This window comes from Phascolarctos cinereus, unplaced genomic scaffold (assembly GCF_003287225.1).
Source record: "Phascolarctos cinereus isolate Bilbo 61053 unplaced genomic scaffold, phaCin_HiC Scaffold_726;HRSCAF=1367, whole genome shotgun sequence".
In the NCBI taxonomy this organism is placed as follows: Eukaryota; Metazoa; Chordata; class Mammalia; order Diprotodontia; family Phascolarctidae; genus Phascolarctos; species Phascolarctos cinereus.
Genome location: NW_027556098.1, coordinates 174,406,651 through 174,430,525, shown reverse-complemented (window position 1 = coordinate 174,430,525; position 23,875 = coordinate 174,406,651). Strand labels below are relative to the sequence as shown.

Here is a 23,875-nt window from a genome sequence, read left to right as displayed (position 1 = left end):
TGATACTACAAGCAAACTGGGAGAGCAAACAATAGTTTACCTGTCAGATTTACAGAGAACAGAAGAATTCATGACCAAACAGGAGACAGAGAACATTATGAAATGCAAAATGGATAATTTTGATTACATTAAATTGAAAAGGTTTTGTACAAAGCCAATGCAACCAAGATAAGGAGGGAAGCAGAAAACTGGGAAAGAATTTTTATAACCAGTGTCTCTGATAAGGGCCTAATTTCTAAAATACATAGAGAATTAAGTCAAATTTATAAGAACACAAGTCATTTCCCAATTGATAAATTGTCAAAGGATATGAATAGGCAGTTCTCAGATGAAGAAATTAAAGCCATCTATAGTCATATGAAAAAATGCTCTAAATCGTTATTGATTAGAGAAATGCAAATTAAAACAACTTTGAGGTACTATATTACACCTATCAGACTGGCCAACATTACAAAACAGGAAAATGATAAATGTTGGAGAAGATGTGGGAAAATTGGAACACTAATGCATTGTTGGTGGAATTGTGAAATAATCCATTCATTTTGGAGAGCAATTTGGAACTATGCCCAAAGGGCTATAAAAATGTGCATACTCTTTGACCCAGCAATAGCACTTCTAGGGCTATATCCCAAAGAAATCATACAAATGAGGAAATCATGCACATGTACAAAAATATTTATAGCAGCTATTTCTGTGGTGGCATAGAATTGGAAATTGAGGGCATGCCCATCAACGGGGGAATGGCTGAACAAACTGTGGTGTATGAATGTAAAATGGAATACTATTGTGCTATAAGAAATGACGAGCAGGTGGACTTCAGAAAAACCTTTAGAAAGACTTGCATGGACTGATGCTGAGTGAAGTGAGCAGAACCAGGAAAACATCGAACACAGTAACAGCCACGTTGTGCTATGACTAACTTAGATAGACTTAGCCCTTCTCAGCAATGCAAGGATCTAAGATATCTCCAAAAGTCTCATGATGGAAAATGTTATCCATTTCCAGAGAAAGACCTATGGAGTTTGAATGCAGATGGAAGCATACTATTTGCTCTTTTTTTTCCTTTTGTTTTGTTTCCTCTTTCTTGTGGTTCCTTCTATTGGTTCTAATTCTTCCTTACCATGTGACTAACGTGAAAATATGTTTAATAGGAATGTATATGTATAGCCTATATCAGATTGTGTGCCACCTTGGGGAGGGAGGTGGGGAAGGAGGGGGAAAAAAAATTTTAAATTCAAAAGCTTATGGAAAAATTGTTGATGAATCAAAATAAATTAATTAATAAAAAATAAATAAAACAAACTCCAGTGGTTCCCTATCACCTCCAGGATCAAAATAAAATCCTGTTTCACATTCAAAGTCCTTCATAGGATGTTCCCCCTACTTTTTCCAGTCTTCTTACACCTTACACCACAACCACACACATAGGCAATGTACTCTGCAATCCAGTGACACTGGCCTCCTTGTTATTCATTGAAAAAGACACTCCATTTCCTGACTTAGGTATTTTCATAGGTTGTCCCCCCAGTGTGGAATGCTATTCCCCCTCCTCCTCCCCTTCCTCCTCCTCCTCCTCCTCCGCTGTAGCTCCCTTCAAGTCTCAGCTGATACCCCACCTTTTACAGGAAGCCTTTCCCAATCCCCTTAATTTCTAGTGCCTTCCCTCTGTTGATTATTTCCAGTTGTATCCCATATATAGCTTGTTTGTACATAGGTTTGAATAATATCTCCCTGTCTTTTGCCTTTCTTTGTATCCCCAGTGCTTAGGACAAGCCTGACAAATAGTAGGTGCTTAATAAATACTAACAACAAAAATGATAATGATAGCTCACATTTATATAAGGATTTAAGGTTTTACAAAGTGCTTTACATTTAATCCTTATAACCTTATGAAACAGGTCCTATAGATTTTGTAATCTCCATTTTACAGTGATGAGATTTAAAAAAAAAAAACTGAGGTTCAGAAAAGTTACATGATTTCCATAAGATCACACAGCTAATAAGGATCAGATGTAGGATTTCAATCCAGGTCTCTCCTCACTCCAAGTCCATCGTTCTTTCCATTACAGATGTGCCTTCTTCACATCTTCAGAGGCTCCCAGAGCTTACCAAAATAAAACAAAAACTCCTTAGCCTGGTATTCTAGGCAAATTCCAAGCTAATAAAATTCTACAAATTGATTCCAACCTATTTTTCCAGTTTTACTATATTCTTACTCCCTATTGAGCCAAAGTGGGCTACTCTCCATTCCCCAATCTCATTCTCTGCTGTTGAAATCCTTTCCCTCCTTCAAAGTCTAGTTCAAATATTTACCAAAATATAAATTTCCCAGACTAACAGAAGAAGAGATAGAATACCTAAATAACCCTATCTTAGAAAAATAAATTGAACAAGTCATGGATGATCTCCCCAAGGAAAAAAATTCCCAGGACTAGATGGATTTACAACCAAATCTACCAAACATTTAAAAAATAATTAATTCCAATACTATATAAACTGTTTGAAAAAAAAAAGTAAAGGAGTCCTTTACTTAAAGGAATAAGCATAATTACTTATACTTAAAGGAAGAAAAATGCCTTCTGTGACACAAATACGGCTTTGATACCTAAACCAGAAAGGGCAAAAATAGAGAAAGAAAACTATAGACCAATTTCCCTCATGAATATTAAAGCAAAAAGTTTAAATACTAGCAAAGAGATTATAACAATATATCACAAAGATCAAACATTATGTTCAGGTTGGATTTATACTAGGAATGCACGGCCAGTTAAATACATATTTATTAATAATAACTGTGAATGGGATGAACTTACCCATAAAATGGAAGAGAATAGAACAGATTAGAAACCACAACCTAACAATATGTTCTTTATAAGAAATACACTTGAAACAGAAAGATACACACAGAGTTAAAATAAGGGGCTATAGGAGAATCTATTACGCTTTAGATGAAGTAAAAAAATTCAGGAGTAGCTATTACGATTTCAGACAAAACAAAGGCAAAAATAGACCTAATTAAAAGAGACAATCAGAGAAGCTATATTTTGCTAAAATGTACCATAAACAATATTGAACGTATATGCACCAATTGGCACTGAATCCAAATTCTTGAAGGAAATATTAAATGAGTAACAAGAAGCAATAGACAGTAAAATTATAAGGCGGAGAGGAAACCTCAATTTACCTGAGACCTAGTTAAAGAACAGGATTTTGGAAAAGTTAGATAAATCTCTAGAGAATACTGAATGTGAGTAGAGAAGGGAGTATATCTATGTTCTTTGAGAAGCTATGCATGGCACCTTCACAGAAACTGCCCATGTATCAGGGCATTAAAACCTCATAAATAAATGCAGAAAAGCAGAAATACTAAATGCATCTTTTCCTGACCATAATGCAATAAAAATTATATTTAATAAAGTGGCATTGAAGACTAGATTAAAAAATTAATTAAAAACTAAATGACCTAATCCTAAAGATAGGTGCATATCAAATATTACATGAAGTTCAAGAGGATAAAGATTGTTATTGATGTGGGGGGTTGGATTAGGCATGTAAATCAGGGAAGACTTCATGGAAGAAGCAGTATTTTGCAGCACTTAAAAGACATAAAAGAAAGAACATTGGACTAAATTTCCAACCTGCCATAAACTAGCTATATGACATTGGGTGAAATATTTTACCCCCTTTGGACCTATTTTCTCCTCCCGTAAAATGAAGGGAGTTAGAATGGACCAAATTACCTCATAGGCTCATTTCAATTCCAATATTATATAAATCTCCATATTCCACCAGATGGCCACTGCTATGCAGCTAAGACCAGTCTCTGCAAAGGGGCAAGTAGCTAACCTTCATCCTTTTATTGCTTATAAATATACTGAAAATTGTCCCCTTTATTCCTGGCAATAGCCACAGCTATTTCACTAATAATATGTGGCTCCATCTTGCTTTAGGTAACCATTTGGTAATTGGAGGAAAAAAAAAAACATGAGGTTTGGTCTCCTGTCAAGAAAAACTGCTGCAGACAACACACAGAAACCAAAAAAATGCCTGTCCGCTGCAGCTGTTAAGCTTCTTCCTCCCAGGGTCCAGGCCAGCCAGCCTGTCCTTTAAAAAAAAAAAGAGTATCTGCACCTACCCATAGCTAGAGACAAGTAATCCTCCCGCTCTACCCCCAAGTAGCTGTTAGTACTACACTAACTCCTCAAGTGTCCATATACACTACATGCTATCAGCCTAGTAATTACTGATTATGCAACATTAGTTATAAGAAGAATCTAAGCCTGCTGTCCCCTAAAAAACACTCTGCTAAAATCTGGGATCATTTGTGGGAAAGAAAAAGGATATATCCTCAGAGTTTAATAAGATGGAAAGGTTTCCCAAAAAAAGTTCTCTGTGACTATTTCAAGTCAATAGTTAACAGAGCATTAAAATCTAGAGCAACCTGCCCTTAGTCTACAATGAATTTAAATAAGCAGGCTTAATGAGCTGCTAAGGAAATAGGGAGCTCAACTATTTCAGGCTTAAGAAAATTCTATAAACACTCCAATGTTAAGGAAAAAACTGAAACATAACTCCTTTCTAATCAAATTTGTTTTCAATTTTTTTAATTTTCATTATCCTACAGTAAGAAAAATAACTGCCTTACTTCTTTCTCCATCTTATAAACTTAAAGTATCATTCACAACAATGTCAAAAAGAGAAGTGCAGAGTCTGGGAAACCATCAGGAACCCTTGTACACTACATTCACAATAGATGTCTCACTGCCTCTGTTATTTAGTTTTTCAGTCATGTCCAACTTTTTTTGATCCCCTTTTAGGGATTTTCTTAACCAAGATACTGAAGTGCTTTGCCATTTCCTTCCCCAGATTATTTTAAAGATGAGGAAACTGAGGCATCAGGGTTAAGTGACAGGGTCACATAGTGACAGTTTTGAATTCAGGTCTTTCTAACTCTAGGCCTGGCACTTCATCCACTGTTCCACCTAGCAACTGCCTCTACTTTCTCAATTTTCTTTGGTCAAGTAAAGTGTTCAGTAGATTTTTTTAAAAATTGGAAAATTTGAATGATCATATTAATTAAGAATAAAATTCTCCTTGAAAAATTGTAAAAAATAAAAATTAACCTAGAGAATGTGGACAGAAGAATAAAAGGTTTGGTTTTGGGCTATTAAATCTTAACAATGTTCTGCACTAAAGAGTTTGCACTTTTTAGTGTGATACAGAAAAACAGAAAATACAAATCCATACTTTTTATGATTACTGCCTCCTTAAAACTAGGCACTTTTTAAATTTTTGTATATCCATCTTACCCAGTGAAGTATTTACCCTCCAAAAAGTTTTACATACTTAACTGGAATAAAAGATTTAGTAGAATTTCCACCATATTTTCTTAGTTTTGCTATCAATTCCCTATTATTATTTAACTTGTTCAGAGTATAATTCAACCAAGTTATTTAAAAATTCAATTTGTCAGGAAATAAATGTAATGTAAAACAAAAGGAAAAACTTCAAAGTATTAGTGTATGGATAAAACAATGAAAATTCTGTACACCTAAGAGACTATAAAAATCAATCGACTTGAGGAACTTAACAGCTTTTAACTAAAGCAACTTGCATTTATAAGACAGAATAATTAACAACTCCCCCCAATTTTTAAAAAATGAAACAGCTTCCAAAATGGGCATAAGAAAAGCTTTTTACTCCTAATTACTGTTCTCCACCCATTTAACAAAATTCTATTCAGAAGTTTGAACTATAATTACTAAATCAGATTTCTTGAACAGCACTAAAGCACTTTTTAGAAACACCCCTGTCCCTCATGGTTGCAAACCAAAATCCCCAGAAGAGCATAAGGCAGCCAAGTGAGCATGTTCTTAAATATGCAATTAGATAGTAACTAGGATGTTATGATAGCTTGACTGTAGTCAATCTAATTCTAATCCCTGAATCTCCACCATGAATACCATGACTACTTCTGTAAATGCAGACATGAAATATTTACTATAAACTGGAAGTGACAAAAATGCCAGTGTTTTATACACACACACACACACACACACACACACACACAACTTTTATCTGGGGATAATTTTGAAAGATTTTCAAAAACTGGTGATTGCTTTTGTTTCTTTGGTGAAATTTAAGCTGATGCATTTGAGGGAAAGGAGAAAATTGGGACCAGGTATCTCTAGGTCATTCTTCCTTTAGTAAATTTAGAAAATGTAAAAGTAACATTGGCATTTATGTCACTTCCAGCTCTTATCAATTTTTTGATCATGCTGATTCTAGCTACTCTTCTTCTATTTAGCATCTGCTCTACTTACAGAACTTCTACCCTAGTCAAGGCCCTCCATTGCCTCTAACCTGGAACATTGCAACAGCCTCCTAATTGGTCTCTGGACTCGCTCCTCTCTACTTCCTTTCTCACAGCTGCCAAATTAATAAACCTAAAATATGTATCTGACCATGTCATTCCCCCTCTCAAAAACCTTACTATTATCTATAAGATGAACAAAATCCTCAGCCTGCAATATCAAAGCCCTCCACAATCTTGCCCACTTACCTTCTAGTCTTGTTTCATATTACTCTTCCTTCATTCCAATAGCACTGGCCACTAAGCTGTTCCCCTACAAGGCATTTCACTTCCCTTCTTCATGCCTTTGCACAGCTTCTTCCCCAAATTTAAGCACACTCCCTCCAAGACTTGTCGAATCCCTAGTTTCCTTCACAGTATAGTTCAGGTGCCAGCTCTTACATGAGCTCTTTTCTGATTCCCCCAGGTTGTTAAGTGCTATCTAAAACCAGAAATTACTTTGAGTACAGCATAAACTTTGTACGAACACTACACTTATTTAACTCTATAGAAGATCTTGACCTGAAGTCTGCATGGCTTTACCTAGGGGGAAAACTTACATGTGGTCTCAATGCAACAGGTTCCTCACCCTGGTAAAGTAACCTTCAGGTCACATTGAACCGTAGGAGTAAAGCCTCAGTGGAAGTGATTCTTGTAATAAAAAAAAAAAATTAACAAACAATAAGCATTTATTAAATGCCTACTATATAGTAAAGCACTGTGTTAAGCACTGGGGATACAAATAAGAAAAAGATATTCCCTGCCCTCAAGGAGCTTACAATTTAATGCAGGAAGACAACATATATACCAAACACTTAAAAAATGTTTCTTTTGTGTTGGTGCAGGGTCCTTGTGTGCTACTCTTAAAGGTAGCTGAAATAAACAGATAAATGGAAGAGATTGATGGAGTTATGCAGGACCCTACCCCTCCACATAATGCTAAGGAGTTAGCCTCATTTAAGTTGTTCCTCATAGATTCCAAGAGCTTGGAAAATGTTAACAGGTAGTGGTAAGAAGCCTAATTCCTGATACTATCTGCTACTACTAGGCCAGTCAACACCTTTTCCAAACTTACAAGGTAGAACTAGTCAGTCAACAAGCATTTATTAAGCATTTACTATATTCCAGGCACTGTGTTAAGCACCTAGGACGCAAAGAATGGCAAAAACACAGTCCTTGCCCTCAAAGAACTAACATTCTGAAGAAAGAGACAACATGGTATCAACTCTGTACAAGTAAGATATAGTGTACAACGTAAAGGGAAAGTAATCTCAGAGAAGGCACTGGGGGAAAGGGAGAGGATGTCAGGAAAGGCCTCTTACAGAAGGTGGGATTTCAACTAAGCCTTGAAGGAAGTCAGAAGGGAGAGATGAGGAGAGAGAAAAGGGAGAGCATTACATACATGGGGAGCAGCTAGTGAACAGTATGAAGAAACAGAAAGAAGGCAGAGGTTGCTGGATTGTAAAGAATGAGGAGGGTAGTAAAGTGTAAGGAGACTGGAAAGACAGGAAGAAGCAAGACTGTGAAGAGCTTTAAAAGCTAAACAGATTTTATATTTGATCCTGGAGATAACAGGGAGCCACTAGAGTTTATTGGATGAGTGGTATGGGAGTGATATGGTCAGACCTATGTTTCAGGAAGATCAGCAAAGAGGCCAATCAACAAGAATGAGATGCTGAGGGGCTGCACCAAGGTGGGCACACAGAGAGAGAGAAGGGCACATAGGAGAAATGTTGTAAAAGTAGAAACAAAACTTGGCAATAAATTGGATATGTGGGGGTGAATGCAAGTGAGGAGTCAAGGATGACACCAAGGTTACTAGCATGGGTGACTGGCCTGTAGCTTTCTTATAAGAGAAACCTTCATGCCAGTCAGCCTTTGGAAAATGGTTATGTTCAAGCACAGCAAGAGATCAATAAAAACCACAGGTTCTTATGTTCTGGCCTTCCTTCCCCTTCATGAAATTGTTGAGGGAAGGAATTTTATGGGATCAGGCTTGAATACGGCCTTCAATGCTCCTGGTTGACCCAACACAAAATATTATCATCCTAGAAATATTTCATAATGGCTTTCCTGTAATTCTTTCTCCCCAAAACTCTAACATAAGTCATACCTATTTCCCCCATTTTAAAGATGAGGAAAAGTAAAATGTAGCAGAGAAGAAAAAAATGTTGTCAGAAAATCATTAAAAATTAAAGACTGAAAGCATGCTTAGTCATGGAATTTTCAAACCATTAATCAGTCTAACAAGCTTTAAATGCTACAAGATAATCTCACTAGGGGAAGTGTTTTTAACAGTAAAAAGTACTTTAGAAGCTATGAATACATTATTTCTAGTGTGAATAGTGTTAATACTTCAGAAACTCTATCAGTACTAAAGAACAATACCAATCCCTACAGGCTATTATTAATAAATCTTTTATCATATGATATTTTGAGGAATGTGGCTCCTTAGATGAACAACAATAGTAAACACATGCAAAAAAAGTTTTACTGAAAATGTTTTAATTAGTATTAGGTAACTACCCTTGCTTTCCTCAAAAACCACTATCACTACATACATGAATTCCCAAACCAAGTTCTCTCATTTAATAATGAAGAATATCTAACCTAGTTTCACTGATATGGAAGCACTGATAATAAATATTAAAATATCACATCTAGAGGCCTCGTGATGGAAAATGCTATCCACATCTAAAGAAAGAACTATAGAAGTTGAATTGCTATCTTTTTTTTTCTCTTCTGTTGAGTTTTGTTTCCTCTTCCTGATGGTTCCTACTATTGGTTTTAATTTTTACTTACAACTTCACTAATGCAAAAATATGTTTAATAAGAATGTAAATGTACAGCCTATATCAGATTGTGCGCCATCCCGGGGAGGGTGATGGGGAGGAAGGGGGAGAAAAATTTTAAACTCAAAAGCATATGGAAGTGATTGTTGATAAATCAAAATAAATTAATAAAATAAATTTTAAAAAAATAAAATAAAATATCACATCTATTAAGTACTTTGATTCAATTCTGTAAAATGTTTCCCCCTAAATAAAATGGAATTGGGAAAATACGATTTCATCTCTCACTCTCCTCTTTCCTATCTATCTATAATATATGTATTATAATGTATATGCAAAGATCCAGCCCTAGTGTTTGCTGAACTCTAGTCCCATCACCAATTGCTTACTAGACATTTCCAACTAGACTTACCGTAGGCATCTCACACTCAACATGTCTAAAACAGAACTCAGTATCTTTTCCCCAAAACTCCATCTCTCTTCTGAACTTCCCTATTTTTGTTGGAGGTACTACACCATCTTTCCATCAACCAGGTTCACAACCTCAGAGTAATGTATGACTGACTCATCATTCTCATCCCACAAATTCCAATCAGTTGCCAAATCTTGCCAATAATAGTTCCATATTGCAACCATCTCCTCTCTAAACATATCTACCACCCTACTTCATACTTTAATTACCTCTTGCCTTAACTACTTCAATAACCTCTCAATTGGTGTTCCTGCCTCACTGCTTATGTCTTCAAGTTATAATTTACAATGCTGCCAGTGACAACCCTAAAGCACAGGTTACTTCTCTGCTCAATAAATACCATTGTCTCTCTATTATCCCAAGGGTCAATACAAACTCCTCTGTTCGAAGTTAAAGTCCTTCATCGCTTAGTTCAAAGCTACCTCTCCAGGCTTATTATACACTATACTCCACACATACTCTGGTCCAAACAAACTGGTCTTCTTCTTGTTCTGCATATGTGACAATCCATTTCCCATTTCTATTAAACAGGATCTCCCCTCATAATTCTCAGTGCACTCTACTGAATTACATCCTTAGAATTCCTCTTTTCCTTTAAAATATAATTCCTCTGCCACCTCCTAGATGAAGCCTTTTATGACTTCCAAGCTACTAGTGGCCTTATGTATATATTTATATGTGTCTCCCTGAATAGAACGAATGTTCCCTGAGGTCAGGGACCATTTCATTTTTATCTTTGTACCCCTAACAGCTAGTAGTTCCTGAAGCCTCTTGATAAATGCTTATTAATTGCTTGATTATACAAGTTAGATTCGTTAGGGACAGGTAGGTGGTACAGTGGACCCCACCAGCCCTGGGGTCAGGAAGACCTGAGTTCAAATCTGGCCTCATTGACCCTGGGCAAGTCACTTAACCCCAGCTGCCTAAAAAAAAAAGTTAGATTCATTATAATAAACTATCCAAAGTATTTTTATTTTGACATTAAAGTCTAGTAAATAGAGCACTATTTGAAATAAGTAATTATGGATTAAAAAGCTCATTATAGAAACACTTTTCCTCATCAAATTAATAAACATTTACATGCAAGAAACCTGGCTCTTTCTATGCTTACAGGTAAACATAACAGAAAAAGTCCAGCAATGTCTGCTGACTCACAGATTTCTATTATAATGGAAACTTATTTTTCCATTATTTTCTACAACTATCCGAAGATATTTTCTTTGGGGGCTATGGAAGGAACCATCCATGGCATACCACGTGATAGTAATGTAGTGGCATGCAAAACAGTGAGCCTTTTAAAAACGTTTAGTGGTGGGGAAGCTAGGTGGCACAGTAGATACAGCACCAGCCCTAAAGTCAGGAGGACATGAGTTCAAATCCAGCCTCGGACACTTGACACTTACTAGCTCTGTGACCCCAGCAAGTCACTTAAGCGCACTGCATAGCAAAAAAAAAAAAAAGGAAAAAGTTTAGTGGAAACTTTACAATAAACTTCATTGTCAAGTAGAAATGAATCAACATATTAAAAAGGAATGCTGTACTCCTGATAACATTTTTTTAAGCACAGTACCAAAAACTTTGACAAAATAATAATCTGTTCTACACAGCCTGCCTGTTATTCCCACTGATGAGGTAGCAATTCCAATGAAAATGCCTGAATATTAAGCTTATCACTAACTCAAACTGAATTAATACTTTTAATACAAAGTAATTCACTTATTTTTCTTAGCCTTCCCCCTTCCATCAGTTGAAGTATCTGGTTCTTCCTTTAGTAGCATATTTCTCCAGCCAGTGACACCTGTGAAACCTCCCCCTCAAGCGGAAATGGTTCTCTCTCCTCTGTAACTACAGTATTTTGTACTGCTTGTACTCCACTTTCACATTCTATTTTGTATAGCACAATTATTGATTGTATATGTCCTTCTTCGGAAGAGTGGTAAAGCTCCATGAGGACAGGGATATGTCTTATTTTTGTATCTCCCACAGAATCTAGCTTGATGCCTCACACAGAAGAGGTAATCAATAATATTAGAAAGGAGGAAAGGTAAAGAGGGAGGGAGGGAAATAAGGGAAGGAGAGAAGAGAGGGAGGAAGGAAAGAAGAAAAGAGGGAGGTACAAAGCTAAGGACCGAATCCTCCAAACTCTGTTAAGCAATGTAGGTTTGGGATTCAGAAAAGTAGTTGTCTAGCAACTGAGTAATATCCCTCAAAAAAATAGTAAATCAGTATATTGTGACTGTTGCCCATAACTTCCTTCCTTCTAAGAAGCTTAATATTTACTTAGCTGATAAGACTCTCACCACCCTAAAGCCCAATTTGGGCCTGTCAGCTCTCAAAAACCTGGTTGTACAACCTGTTAAAGTATTGTGGTAATTAATATTGAGACTTGTTAAAATATACAATAAGGTGAGAATTTCTGTTAATACAGCAAAAGGGACTTTTTTAAATGGGTAGAAAGTAAGTTACTGTGCTCTTCAATGAAGTGATAGTCACCATGACCACCCAAGAATTCTGAGGTCAGAATTTGGGGTTCTCTGCTGAAAGATATACATGTAGTATTTGCTGTAACAGAATTTGATGTGAACAAGGGAGGCTAAAACTTTCAAAACACCATGTATTATGGAGCCATCTATTTATTGAAAATTATAAACCCAAGAGCAAATGTCAAATAAAACCTTGATTAACTGGCACTCAGCTAACCAGAATCCTCAATTAACTGTGATTATTTCTTATTTAATAACCCCAAACCATTCTCATACCAGAGATTTATTAGAAAGAAAACCCGTAACTCCCGTGGTATGTCCTACAGTCTCATTCTCCCACATGATCTAAAATTACAAAACTGTAAAAGGAATATTGATGACCCTAAAGTACAACAAGGTGTTACAACAAAGAAATTTTCAACTACACTAGGCAAAACTGCAATACTTGAATTGCTACTTTCTTGGGTCAAGTATCCTTTCTTTCCCTTCAAGAGTCCTTGACCTGACCCGTTCCCACCTTTCCAGCCTCCTTACACTTTAGTTATTTCCATGTACTGTACAATCTAGCTTTGTGACCTTCTTGTTCTTCTAACAAGACACTCCATCTCCAACTCTGCGCCTTCTCACTAGCTGTCCCTCAACTGTGGCCAGCTCTTCTTTATTCACCTCTATCTCCTAACTTCCCCCACCCACTTCCTTTAAATCTCAGTTCAAACCCTAACCTTCTACAGGAGTCTTTCTAGCTACTACTGCCTCCCCTTCTGAGATAACCTCCTATGTACTCTGCATAGACCTAGTTATTTTCATGTTGTCTCCCTCATTAGAATATGAGCTCCTTGAAGAAAAGAGACTGTTTTTAACGTCTCCTTGCATCACCAGGGTTGAGGCCATTGTAAATACTTAATAATTGATTTTATTTTTGTAACCAAGGGCTCAAAGCCCATTGCTTCCAGCACACATCCATACACCTTATAAATTTATTGGGTCAGTTAGTCTCAGGATTGTTGATAATTAGTCATGCATACTTTATTTGTGAACTTAAGTCAACTTAAATAACCTTTCCCACTAGCACTTTTCATGTTGTCTACTTTAGAATTAAGTCCTTTCCCCCTAAAAGAAATGTCAAGCAACTTCCACTTTGGGGGAAACAGTAAGCTGTACATAAATTCATTCAACAGCAATTTGGATTGGAACAGAAAACTCCCTGCTTGACGATCCTATTACCCAGCAACCAAGCCACTACAAAACTCCATTCTCTCAAAGAAGATTTGCTATTTAATTTTAGATTGGGTGTGGTGGGGTGGGGAGTGTGTAGAGACAGGTAGGTGGCACAGTGGATAGAGTACAGGACCTAGAATCAGGAAGACTTGAGTTCAAATCCAGCCTCGGACACTACCTTCATGATCCTGGGCAAGTCTGTTTGCCTCAGTTTCTTCGACTGTAAAATGGGAATAATAAAAGCACCTACCTCGAAGAGTTGTTGTGAGGATCAAATGAGATGATATTTTTAAAGCATTTAGCACAGTGACTGGCACACAGTAGATGCTACATGAATGCTTATTCTCTTTCTTTCCCTTCCTTTTCCCTCCCTGTGTACATAAAATACAAATTTTGTCTTAAGACTGACTAGTCAACACCTTTTAAAGTAGAAGTGAGTTTTCATTTCAATTCTGTCAAACATATGCTGTGGAATGTAGATAGATCACATAATAAGGGACCCTCTTGGAAAAATAAGAAGAGTGGAAAAAGTCTCCTAAAATTCTAAGAGTTGGTAAGGATGTCAGTTGAAAACTTCCCTTCCTTAGGAACTGCCAAAGGCATTTTTGACCCCAAAGGCAGGGCATTTCTTTATTTTAATGCAAATGGCTACAAACTTTCTGCAGAATAAAAATTCAATATATCCAAAGTAGATAAAAGGGCTGATGAAGCTATTAAAAGATAACTTAGCAGAACATAGACACATCTAGATTTCTAGGAAAATAAGGAAGTCTGAGAGAACTTTATGGTTCTGAGGAAAATTCTCCATCTGTAAAATTTTATATATATATTACACCCCATCCTCTGATGAAGGTTACTAATTTGAAATTCAAACTTTTCTAAAAACCTTCAACCTTTATTATAAAATCTAAGCTACACGCACTTCAGACTGAAAGAACAGTAAATATTCAAAGCTAAGAAAAATCAAATGATTTCAAGAGGTCTTTTGCAGCTAACTTTTTATAGAATATTTATTACCCCAATGACTAAAAATGAAATTAACATTTTAGCACCAGTAAGCTTGATCTTGCAAGGAACAGAGAGAGCAACCACTCTGGCCACTGTGCATATGATCTATATCAGACAGACACATGTGTCATGAATTAAAATACCAATTCTTTAGATGAGCAAATACAGCACTGAAAACTTTTTGGAATGATTTTTAAATCACTGATTAAAAAAAAACAAGCTATTAATTCATAATAAAGGCTCATTAAGAACTTATATCACATCTTCATCACAAGCTGTTTTTCCAAATCAACTCAGTGAGAATTTTACAAATGAGGAACCAAAGCACATAGAAGTTAAGTGACATGTAAAGAATCACCACAACCTCTTCTACACTACAGGAAATACCAACTGTCTACATTATGACAATTACTAGAGGAAATAACACCACTGTCTGTATTATAACAGTTGTTCACTTCCACCTTCCTCAAGTGACTAGAAATACATACAAAGTTACCAAAGTCATTCACTAAATATGTGGGGGGGAGGTGGAGAGAAACACAATATAATACTTCGTGTTGAATTCTCCCGGATAATCTACATTGGTTTAACATTGTTTCAAGTATCTTGGATATTTGTATTATTTTTCTTATTAAAGACTAAGATTGAGAGGAGTAAATATCTGATCACTAAACTTAAAAGTGGTTAAATACAGGAGAGTTCATGAATTATTTTTCATCATTTGTGAACGAAAAAGTTTCCTTGGGTTGTACCGCTAATCAAACTAAATTAGCAGCAAGGCCTAAGAAAGAGTCTAATGACTAGCCAAAAGGAGCCAGAAAAAAAGTTAGGTTAGACGAGGTATGCAGTCAATTCATCTCCCAGGAGATGATGCACTGGACCAGAAACTGGTTAAATCATCCTACAAATCAATTCAGTGTACAAATACCTGCATATGTAATATTCCACAGAAAAAATAAAAATGTTTTTAAAGTCAAACTTAAGTCATTTGATATATCTAGAGAATAAAGTTCCTTCCCAGCCCCCACTAAGCATCTTACATCCCAATTTCCTTCACCTTAGTCTATTAAAATACAAGGGAAACCATATGCTATACCATAATGAAAAGGCAAAAACAAAAACAAAACTCACCAACGCTTGGCACATTTTAACAACCCCAGGTCCAACTAAATCATAGTTCATACCCATACCCTGATGATCCAAAGACTCTGCAGGTCCCTAGGAAATCAAATTCCCCCAGGCCTTCTTCTTCCAACTGTCACCCACCCCCACCCCCGACCCTTTTCGTGACCCTACCCACACATCCACCTACTCTGTTTTTGCAGCCCCATCTACTCTGGATCCCCGGACGCGCTCCCCGGAGACTTCCTCTCTCTAGGCTTCTCGAGAAACCTTTGCTCCAACTCTCAGCAGCTCCAAGCCAAAGCCCGGAGCCCCGGCTCTTCGACCCCCGCCCCATCGCCCCGGCTCTCAGCCCCGCGCCCCGCGCCCCGCGCCGGGGTCCCAGCTGCGCCGGCCTCCGCAGCCCCCGGCCCCTCCCCCACCCTGGCCGCTGCCCCTCCCCCGCCCTCGGCCCGAGCCCCCTCACCTTGTCCATGAGCTTCCAGCACTTCTCCACCATCTTCTTGTCCACGGCTCCCGGCGGGTGGGGGCTGAGGTGGTGGTGGTGGTGGTGCGGCTGGAAGGCGTCCTTCATGAGCCCGATCAGGCCGCCCGAGCCCGAGCCCCCGGAGCCGCCGCTGCCCCCGGCCCCGGCACCCTTCTTCACGTTGCCGGCCATGGCCCGGGGAGGCTCGGGGCAGCGGGGGGGAACCCACCCGGGAACCCGGCACCGAGCGAGAGGGAAGGAAGGAAGGAAGAAGGGAGGGAGGGAGGGAGGAAGGAAAGAGGGAGGGGACCGGAGGCGGAGCCTCTCTCAGCCGGCAGCCGCCACCGGCTCTGGGGCCAGGGCGGAGCGCTCGCCCTGAGGGGAGGGTAAGGGGCGGTGCGCGGGAAGGGGAGGGCAGGGGGCGGTGCGCGGAAGGGGTGGGGACGGCAGGAACGCGCATGCCGACGCGGGTGCGCGCGCGTCCCTTTAAAGAGGGCTCAGGAGAAGGCGTTGCCGAGGGAAGGAGCGCGTGCACCCGCACCACCTCCACCTCACCATCCCCCGTCCCGGCTTTCCTCCACCCCGAGGCTGAGCACAAGCTTCCGGCGCGCGTGCGCGTTCCCAGGCTGGGGAAGGGAGGCATCGCGTGCGCGCGCGCCGGGGCCGTAAAACGGACACACTGACAGGACATTGGAGGCTGATAGAGAACTAGGAAGGGGAGTGCCTCATTTAGAGAGATTGTCAGCGGCCCCCACTGCCTTCTCCTCGCACCAGTATTGGGGAGATTAATCCCACAGAAGTGGGGAGGGCGGGGGCAGGGGTAGATAAGAGGAAGGAAGGAAGTTGGCGGTGGGGGCCGCCATCAAGTCACGCCCCACATTCTGGGGCCGGAGGGGGGGGGGCGGGACGGGGCGGGGCGGGTAAGGTGACCCTGCTGGTGGGTGAGTGAAGAGGAGCATGCGCATAAGGCAGGCGGGAAGCTGAGCTCTCCATGTTTTATGTGGGTGATTCGCTTAAGGGAATGGAAGGGTCTTAGACCTAAGGGTCCCAACTCCCCTGGTTGGAGTTTTGACACTTTCTCCTTGGGGTATTGAGTTGTGTGTTGGAGAGGCAAATGATAGCTAATCCCACCACCATATTGTATTATTATTATTATTCTTGTGGGATGGAGTCATTTACCCGGCAAACCCTTTGGGGCCCCTAAAAAGAGGTGACACATTCAAGGTTAGTGCTCTTCACCATCTTCTCCATGCCCCCTCCAGACCCCACGCACAAAAACAACACAGTTCCTCTTTTGGGTTTGGGACATTGTGTTCCTTTTCTTGGAATTGAATTTCTGCTTTAAGCAAGATTCTCTTCCTCTACTTGTTGCATGTGATGTGAAGACCTTGCCCACCTAATGTGAAAGCAGTAGCTGTAGTTTTAAACATCTGCTTTTGGAGCCCTTTGTCTGCCCATAGAACAAGAAAGGACCTAAGGGATGGTCTATTCCAACTGGAACATGAGCATGAGGTATTCTACTAGAAGAAAAATTACCTCTTATCTCCTCATTCCACTTTTGGAGATGTCTGATTGTTTTTCCTTACATGGAGTTTATGTGCAGGTTATACACATTGCATCTGCTTTCTGGGGCCAAGTAGAATAAACCTAATTCCTGTTCCGCTTTCAAATACTTGTAAACAGTTCATAGGATTTAGTACTAAAAGAGACCTTAAGAGATATAGTCTGACATCCTTTTTTTAGAGGTGAGGAAATTTCTCAGAAAAGTTAAATGACTTTCCTAAAATCATACTGGTAGTAAGCATAGCCAGAATTAAATTCTAAACCCTCTTACACCAAATCCAATGCTCTTTCCATTATACCACTCTCCACTCTTAGTTTTTTTTGCCATTTCTCTCTCCATTGTCTTCTGAAATCTGAGCATGCTCAGTTCCTTCAACTGTGGAGTAGAAATGCCTTCTCTGAGCTGATATACTCTACAACTTCACTGATTCATCTTATTCTCAAATAGTTTGGTTGGGAAGGTTTTTGAAAAAGGAACTAACTCTCCCTCCATAAAAAGTCCCTTGTCATAGCTTGGTAGGTGTGAACTTAAAGTTCCACAGCTTCTAACCCTGACCCCACTCCCAAGTTCCTGCCTTTTCCCCAAACCACTGCAGTGATAAGAGAAGTCAAATTTATACCTCATCTGGGTAAGGAACCTTTCTGACATCCTGATTCTACAATTCAATTATTACTGATGCTTTCCCTCTGTTGATTATCTCCAATTTATCTTATTTGTAGCTTGTTTGTACTTAGTTATTTGCATGTTGTCTCCACCATTAGACTGTAAACTCTTTGAGAGCAAGAATTGTCTTTTGCCTTATTTTGTATCCTCAGCAATTAGCACAGCTTGGTACATAATAGGCACTTAATAAATACCAGTTAACTGAATTCACCTTTCTGACATCCTGATTCTACAATTCAAATCCCTTTTTTCTGAGGTTGATTATGAGAAAGACACTATCAGTTCCTAGCAGCAAAATTCTTCTCATTAATTCTGTCCTAAGGCAGGGACAAAGGAAAAACAAAAATCCAGCAAAAGCAAAAGTGCCTGTCTCCTGAAGCTCTCAAGAAGCAGAATTTTTCATTGCAAGTGTCACTACCTTATTTCAGGCCTTCATTATCTCCCAGCTCTCACTATTGCATTAGTTTCTTAGACTTCCTGTCTCTAGTCTCCTCCCTTCTTGAAGCTATCCTGAATGTGATTGCCAGATTAATCATGTAACTTCCCTGCTCAAAAACTTAAATATTTCCCATTGCCCATTTAGTAATTAAATTCCTTGACCTGGCATTCAATGCTTTCGATGTTCTGGCCCAACCTTACCTTTGTTGTATGGTATTGGACTTTTCACTTCAACTCTCAGTTTTTATCTGTTAGAGAGCAAAAGATTAAATTGTCTCTAACGTCTCTTTCAATTCTAACCTCCTTTGACACTATAATAGTATTCCAGCTTTATCTCTCTCTACTTTGTATATCTATCCTTTATGTGAACAAGACTATTTCCAGAAGACACTCAGCACTTTTCAGCCTTGTTACCTTTGTTCGTGATGTTGCTTGTCTGCCATCCAAATCTTCTCCACTGCAAACACCATCCCCCTACCCTCAACACTCAATTATAGAATTTGATTATTGAAAGAGACCTGTAGCCATCTAGTCTCACCTAGACATGAAAGGAATCTCTATAATAATATATGCAATATGTGGTTTGGTTGAAAGCACCTAAGGAGGGGATCTATCTATCACCTTTAGAGGTGATCCCACTTTTGGACAGTTCTAATGGTTGGGAAGTTTTTCTTGATGTCAACCCTAAATTTGCCTCTGCAATTTTTCCCCATTGTTCTCGGTTTTGTCCTCTGGAGTCAAACTGAACAAGTCTGATCTCTAACATGACAGTCTGTCAGTATTTGACCACAGCTATGATGTTCCTTCTAAATCTTCTCTAAACTAAACATCTTTAATTCCTTCATGACATAGACTCAAAGACCATCATCATACTGGTTGCTGTCCTCTGGATAATCTAGTTTTCTAATATCTTCCTAAAACTGTAGCACCCGGAAATGAACACACTATTACAAATGTGATCTGACAAGGGCAGAATACAGAGGGACTATCATCTCCTTGTCCCTTGAAGTTATGCCTCTCTAAGATGCAACCCAAAATCACAATTAGCTTTTTTGACTACTATTCTACATTACTGACTCATATTGAGCTAGTAGTCCCCTAAAAAATCCAGATCTTTTTCAAACAAACTACTACTATCTAATCATACCTCATCCCATCCCAGGCTTGTCAAGTCAACAAGCATATATTTATTCTTACTGGATTTCATCTTACTAGATTCAGTCCAAAGCTGTAACTTGTCAAGATCCTTTTGGCTGCTGACCACAGCAGCCAGTGTGTTCGCTACCCAGCTTTGTGACATCTGCAAATTTGATGAGCATTGAATCTATGCTTTTATCAAGTTATTGATAACAAAGTTAAATGGCACAGGGCTAATAACAGATCCCTGGTGTTCTCCAGTGAAGACATCCTGTTACTTTGAAATTAAACAGTTCTGAGTTCTCTAACTTTGTTATGGTCTAATCTAGGGGTGGGGAACCTGGGGCCTCCAGGCCACCTGTGGCCTTCTAGGTCTTTGGGTGCAGCCTTTTGATTGAGTCCGAGTTTAACAGAACAAATCCTGTTATTAAGGGGATTTCTTCTGTGAAGTTTGGATTAAGTCAAGGGGCTGCACTTGAGGATCTAGTGATACTATCTTTCCATCTTCTTCCACAAGAATAGTATGAGATAATTTATCAAAAAACTTTGCTAAAATCTAAGTAGAATACATTCACAACATTCCCCTCATCTACTAGTTTAGAAATCCTGTCAAAAAAAAAAAGAAATGAGAATAGTCTGACATGATCTGTTCTTGATAAAATTCTTTGTAATCGCTGCTTCATTTCTTTAATGAATTTTTCCAGGAATCAAAGTCAAGCTCACAGGCCTATAATTTGCAGACTCTTTTTTGAAAATTGAGACAACACTTGCCATTACTTGTGGCACAAGGTGCTATAGGAGTTGGTATGCTGTTCAGTATGCTCAATACTCACAGTTCAAGATTTGATGATGCAGCAAACATACAGACAATAGAGAGAACACTGTAACACTCATAATTTACAAAGTACACTGCACACATGAAAATATAACTGCTTTTAGGGGAGGAAATGAGTATGTTCTCTTCTTTGCAGGTGAAATGAGACAGTAGAACTCGTGACATACTAAATAATTTATGAACAGAGCTAGAATTAGAACCTAGTCTAGAATCCTATGGCACTTCTCTTATTTTTCCTATTCTTTTCAACATCACTGATAGTGACTCAGCAATCACACCTGATCTTTCTTTCAACACCTGAAGATGTAGTTCTTCTGGGTCAGGTGACTTGAAGTCATCAAAGGCTTCTAAATCAGAGATTCTTAACCAGGGGTCCATGACCTTGTCTTATTAATATTTTGTTAACTGCATTTCAATATAATTTTGGTTTCCTTTATAATCCTATGGGGTTTTTTTATTTTATGTGTTTTAAAACATTATTATGAGAAGGGATCATAGGCTTTGTCAGACTGTCAAAGATGTCCATGACACACAAAAAAGTTAAGACACGCTGATCTAGGTGCTCTCTTCCTATCTCATTACTTATTTTAGATATCTGTCATCCACAACTGTGGAAATCTTATTTATCTTTCAAACGGTATCCCTTTCATTAAGTTTGACCTGTCTTGGTGCTTACCACTTTAAACCACTCCTTCCTTTGAACTCCTATAGCACCTTGTTCGTATCTCCCTACTAAGTGTGTATTTATATCCATATAAGTGTGTATATTTACAACCACATGTATATATATTTATATCCATACATGTATACATGAATGTACATATGTACACAGTATATGTGTATTTTCTATTATATTGTGAAATCATTGAGGCCAAGTATATCATTCATTTTTATAGCTCCCATAGTACCTAGTACAAGACGTTTTATAATAGTATGTGTTCAATATACTATTCTTTGAATGAAAGGATAAATGCATAACCAGCCGCTATTCCCATGCTTTTTTCTTTTTTAAATTAAACCGGGTACCTCTGGCCTGTAATCAGGATAAAACTAACTGAGGTTCTTCTGAAAGGTTATGTATACAAGTAAATATATATTTCTCCCAAGGTCCTTTTATCCTCCCACTAACACACTAAATATATAATGGGTAAGAAGTATATCCATGGACCATTATATGTAATGTACACTTCTGGTATAATTAATCCAGTGGATTTTTTCCTAAACCTTTTCCTCTTCAATATGCTTCAATATATAGAATATATAGGATCCCTTCAACATTTTATGTATATGGTTTTCACTCCGCTATTTAAAATTATTTCTACATCCTTTTTGTATGGGCCCTACCTCTCACTTTCAAAATATAAAAGAAAAGAAAGGATGGTCTGCTTACTCTATTGGCTCTGCACATAACCATTAATACAGAGGCCTTTGGACTGAACATCCAGAGACTTCGAAGGATAATGCCTCTCATCCTTTCTAAACTTAATAAAAAGATCAGCTGTTGATAACACTGTTTTCCCTTCTGTCTTTCTGTAAGATTTATAAAGTATAGAAGGTAGGATTCCAGACTAGGTTCTAGTTCTAGCTCTGTTAATAAATTATTTAGTATGTCATGAGTTCTACTGTCTCATTTCACCTGCAAAGAAGAGAACATACTCATTTCCTTCCCTAAAAGCAGTTATATTTTCATGTGTGTAGTATACTTTGTAAATTATAAGAATGTTACAGTGTTCTCTCTATTGTCTGTATGTTGTTTGCTGCATCATCAAATCTTGAACTGTGAGTATTCAGCATAGTGCCTGTAACACAAATAGACCTTTTGATGAGGAGGAAGACAGGAATCTCTGCTGCTTAACTTGCAGGTATTCTGGGAAGATAAATGAAGTGCATTTATTTACTGATTAATTAATTCAATATTTATTCATTGTCTGTGTTTAAAGCACTATACTAGGTACTTGGGACATAGAAAGATAAATAAGTTTTCCAGCCTTTAAGGCTCTTACAATCTAGTAGGAAAAGATATGACATGCGTAGATATAAATATAATAGATCTGTGATCTCATTGATATGGGTAGCCCCTTCAGTGATACAGATCAAAATGCCTCCATGCCTTTCATTCTGTGTCACTCATTTGTCTATATCCTCCAATAAATCATCCATCCAGGATCCATTCTATATGTTAGAGACCTTCCTCTAGGTATTTTAACGTTTGATGACTACTAGTGCAACCCCCTAACTATTCATATTTTCTTTTGTTCTTGCTACATGAGTAGCTTACCTCCTTTTCTGATCATGCAGTTTTTGGATTTCATGCATTTCCTTTTTTGCCACTTAGTCTTCGGTCTTCCTGTTATCAAGGCTAACTATGATGATATAATATAAATTAGATATCATAACTGTGTAAGTGAAGTATAAATTGCTATGAGATAAGATGAGGGAGAAATCACTTCTAACTAGGAGGCTTAGAGGAGATATCACTTGAATTAAACCTTGAAGAATTACAGGCAGAAATAGGGAGAGGGAGTTCCAGTTAAAGGTACATGAGCAAAGGTGCAGAGTCAGGAAATGGCACAGTATGTAAAGGGAAATGAAGAGTATAGTTTGGCTATTGTGTGGACTCTCCACAATACTGTACACTAGAGTGTGTGATTGGGGAAGTAGTGTGCTTTGAAATCATTAGAAGAAAAGTTAAAAAGATTTAAGAAACCAATTCAATAATGCCTCTATGTACATGGATTATAAATTCTGGGCAAAGTTAGTATCTTCATCCAGTCCTATTAAATGTCTGGAGTACATAGAACAGCATCCAATGCTCCTAAAAGGTAAATAAATGTGAATGGGCTTCTGCTGACTCTCCATGTTCTGTTCCTTAGAGGAAGTATGGTGTTAATTTCAGTTCATATACTTGTTCCTGCAGATTTATTTCTGATATTAGGCATCTGGCCAAAGGCGCTGGAGGGAGAGGGTGGAGAGAGGAAGGAAAAATTATCCAGAGACAGATTCATCCGGTGCCTCAGTGCCTGCCAGAACGGGCCATTGGAGCTTTTGCAGCTTTTAACGCTGGCCAAGTCTTTTACCCAAGAGATGAGATGATAATGGACTTTGGGTTGTAGAGGCAAGGAGTAGCTTACAGCCTGAGAGAAGGACAGTAAACCTCTAATCTTTTTCTCTCTTTTCCCTTGGCCTCCAGTGGGGAATTACCCGAAGGGTAGATTGAGGCCAAGGTCAAAAGTAGAAAGCCCGCTAGAGGGAGCTCCAACAAAGACTATATACAGCTCTAATGCAACAGATTTCCTCATACCTTTGTCAGTTCATTCATTCATCT

The 23,875-nt window shown here is 38.4% G+C and overlaps 1 protein-coding gene across 1 annotated transcript in view; it reads right to left on the bottom strand.

Annotated features, from left to right (window-relative positions):
- The window catches only part of CBL (Cbl proto-oncogene), a 92,740-nt gene extending 76,545 nt beyond the window's left edge, over positions 1 to 16,195 (bottom strand). The window contains exon 1 of the mRNA XM_020984828.2: positions 15,914 to 16,195. Coding sequence (XP_020840487.1) covers positions 15,914 to 16,105 — 192 coding nt within the window. The 5' untranslated portion in view covers positions 16,106 to 16,195. The remainder of the gene's footprint in view (positions 1 to 15,913) is intronic.
- Between the last annotated feature and the right edge of the window lie 7,680 nt (positions 16,196 to 23,875).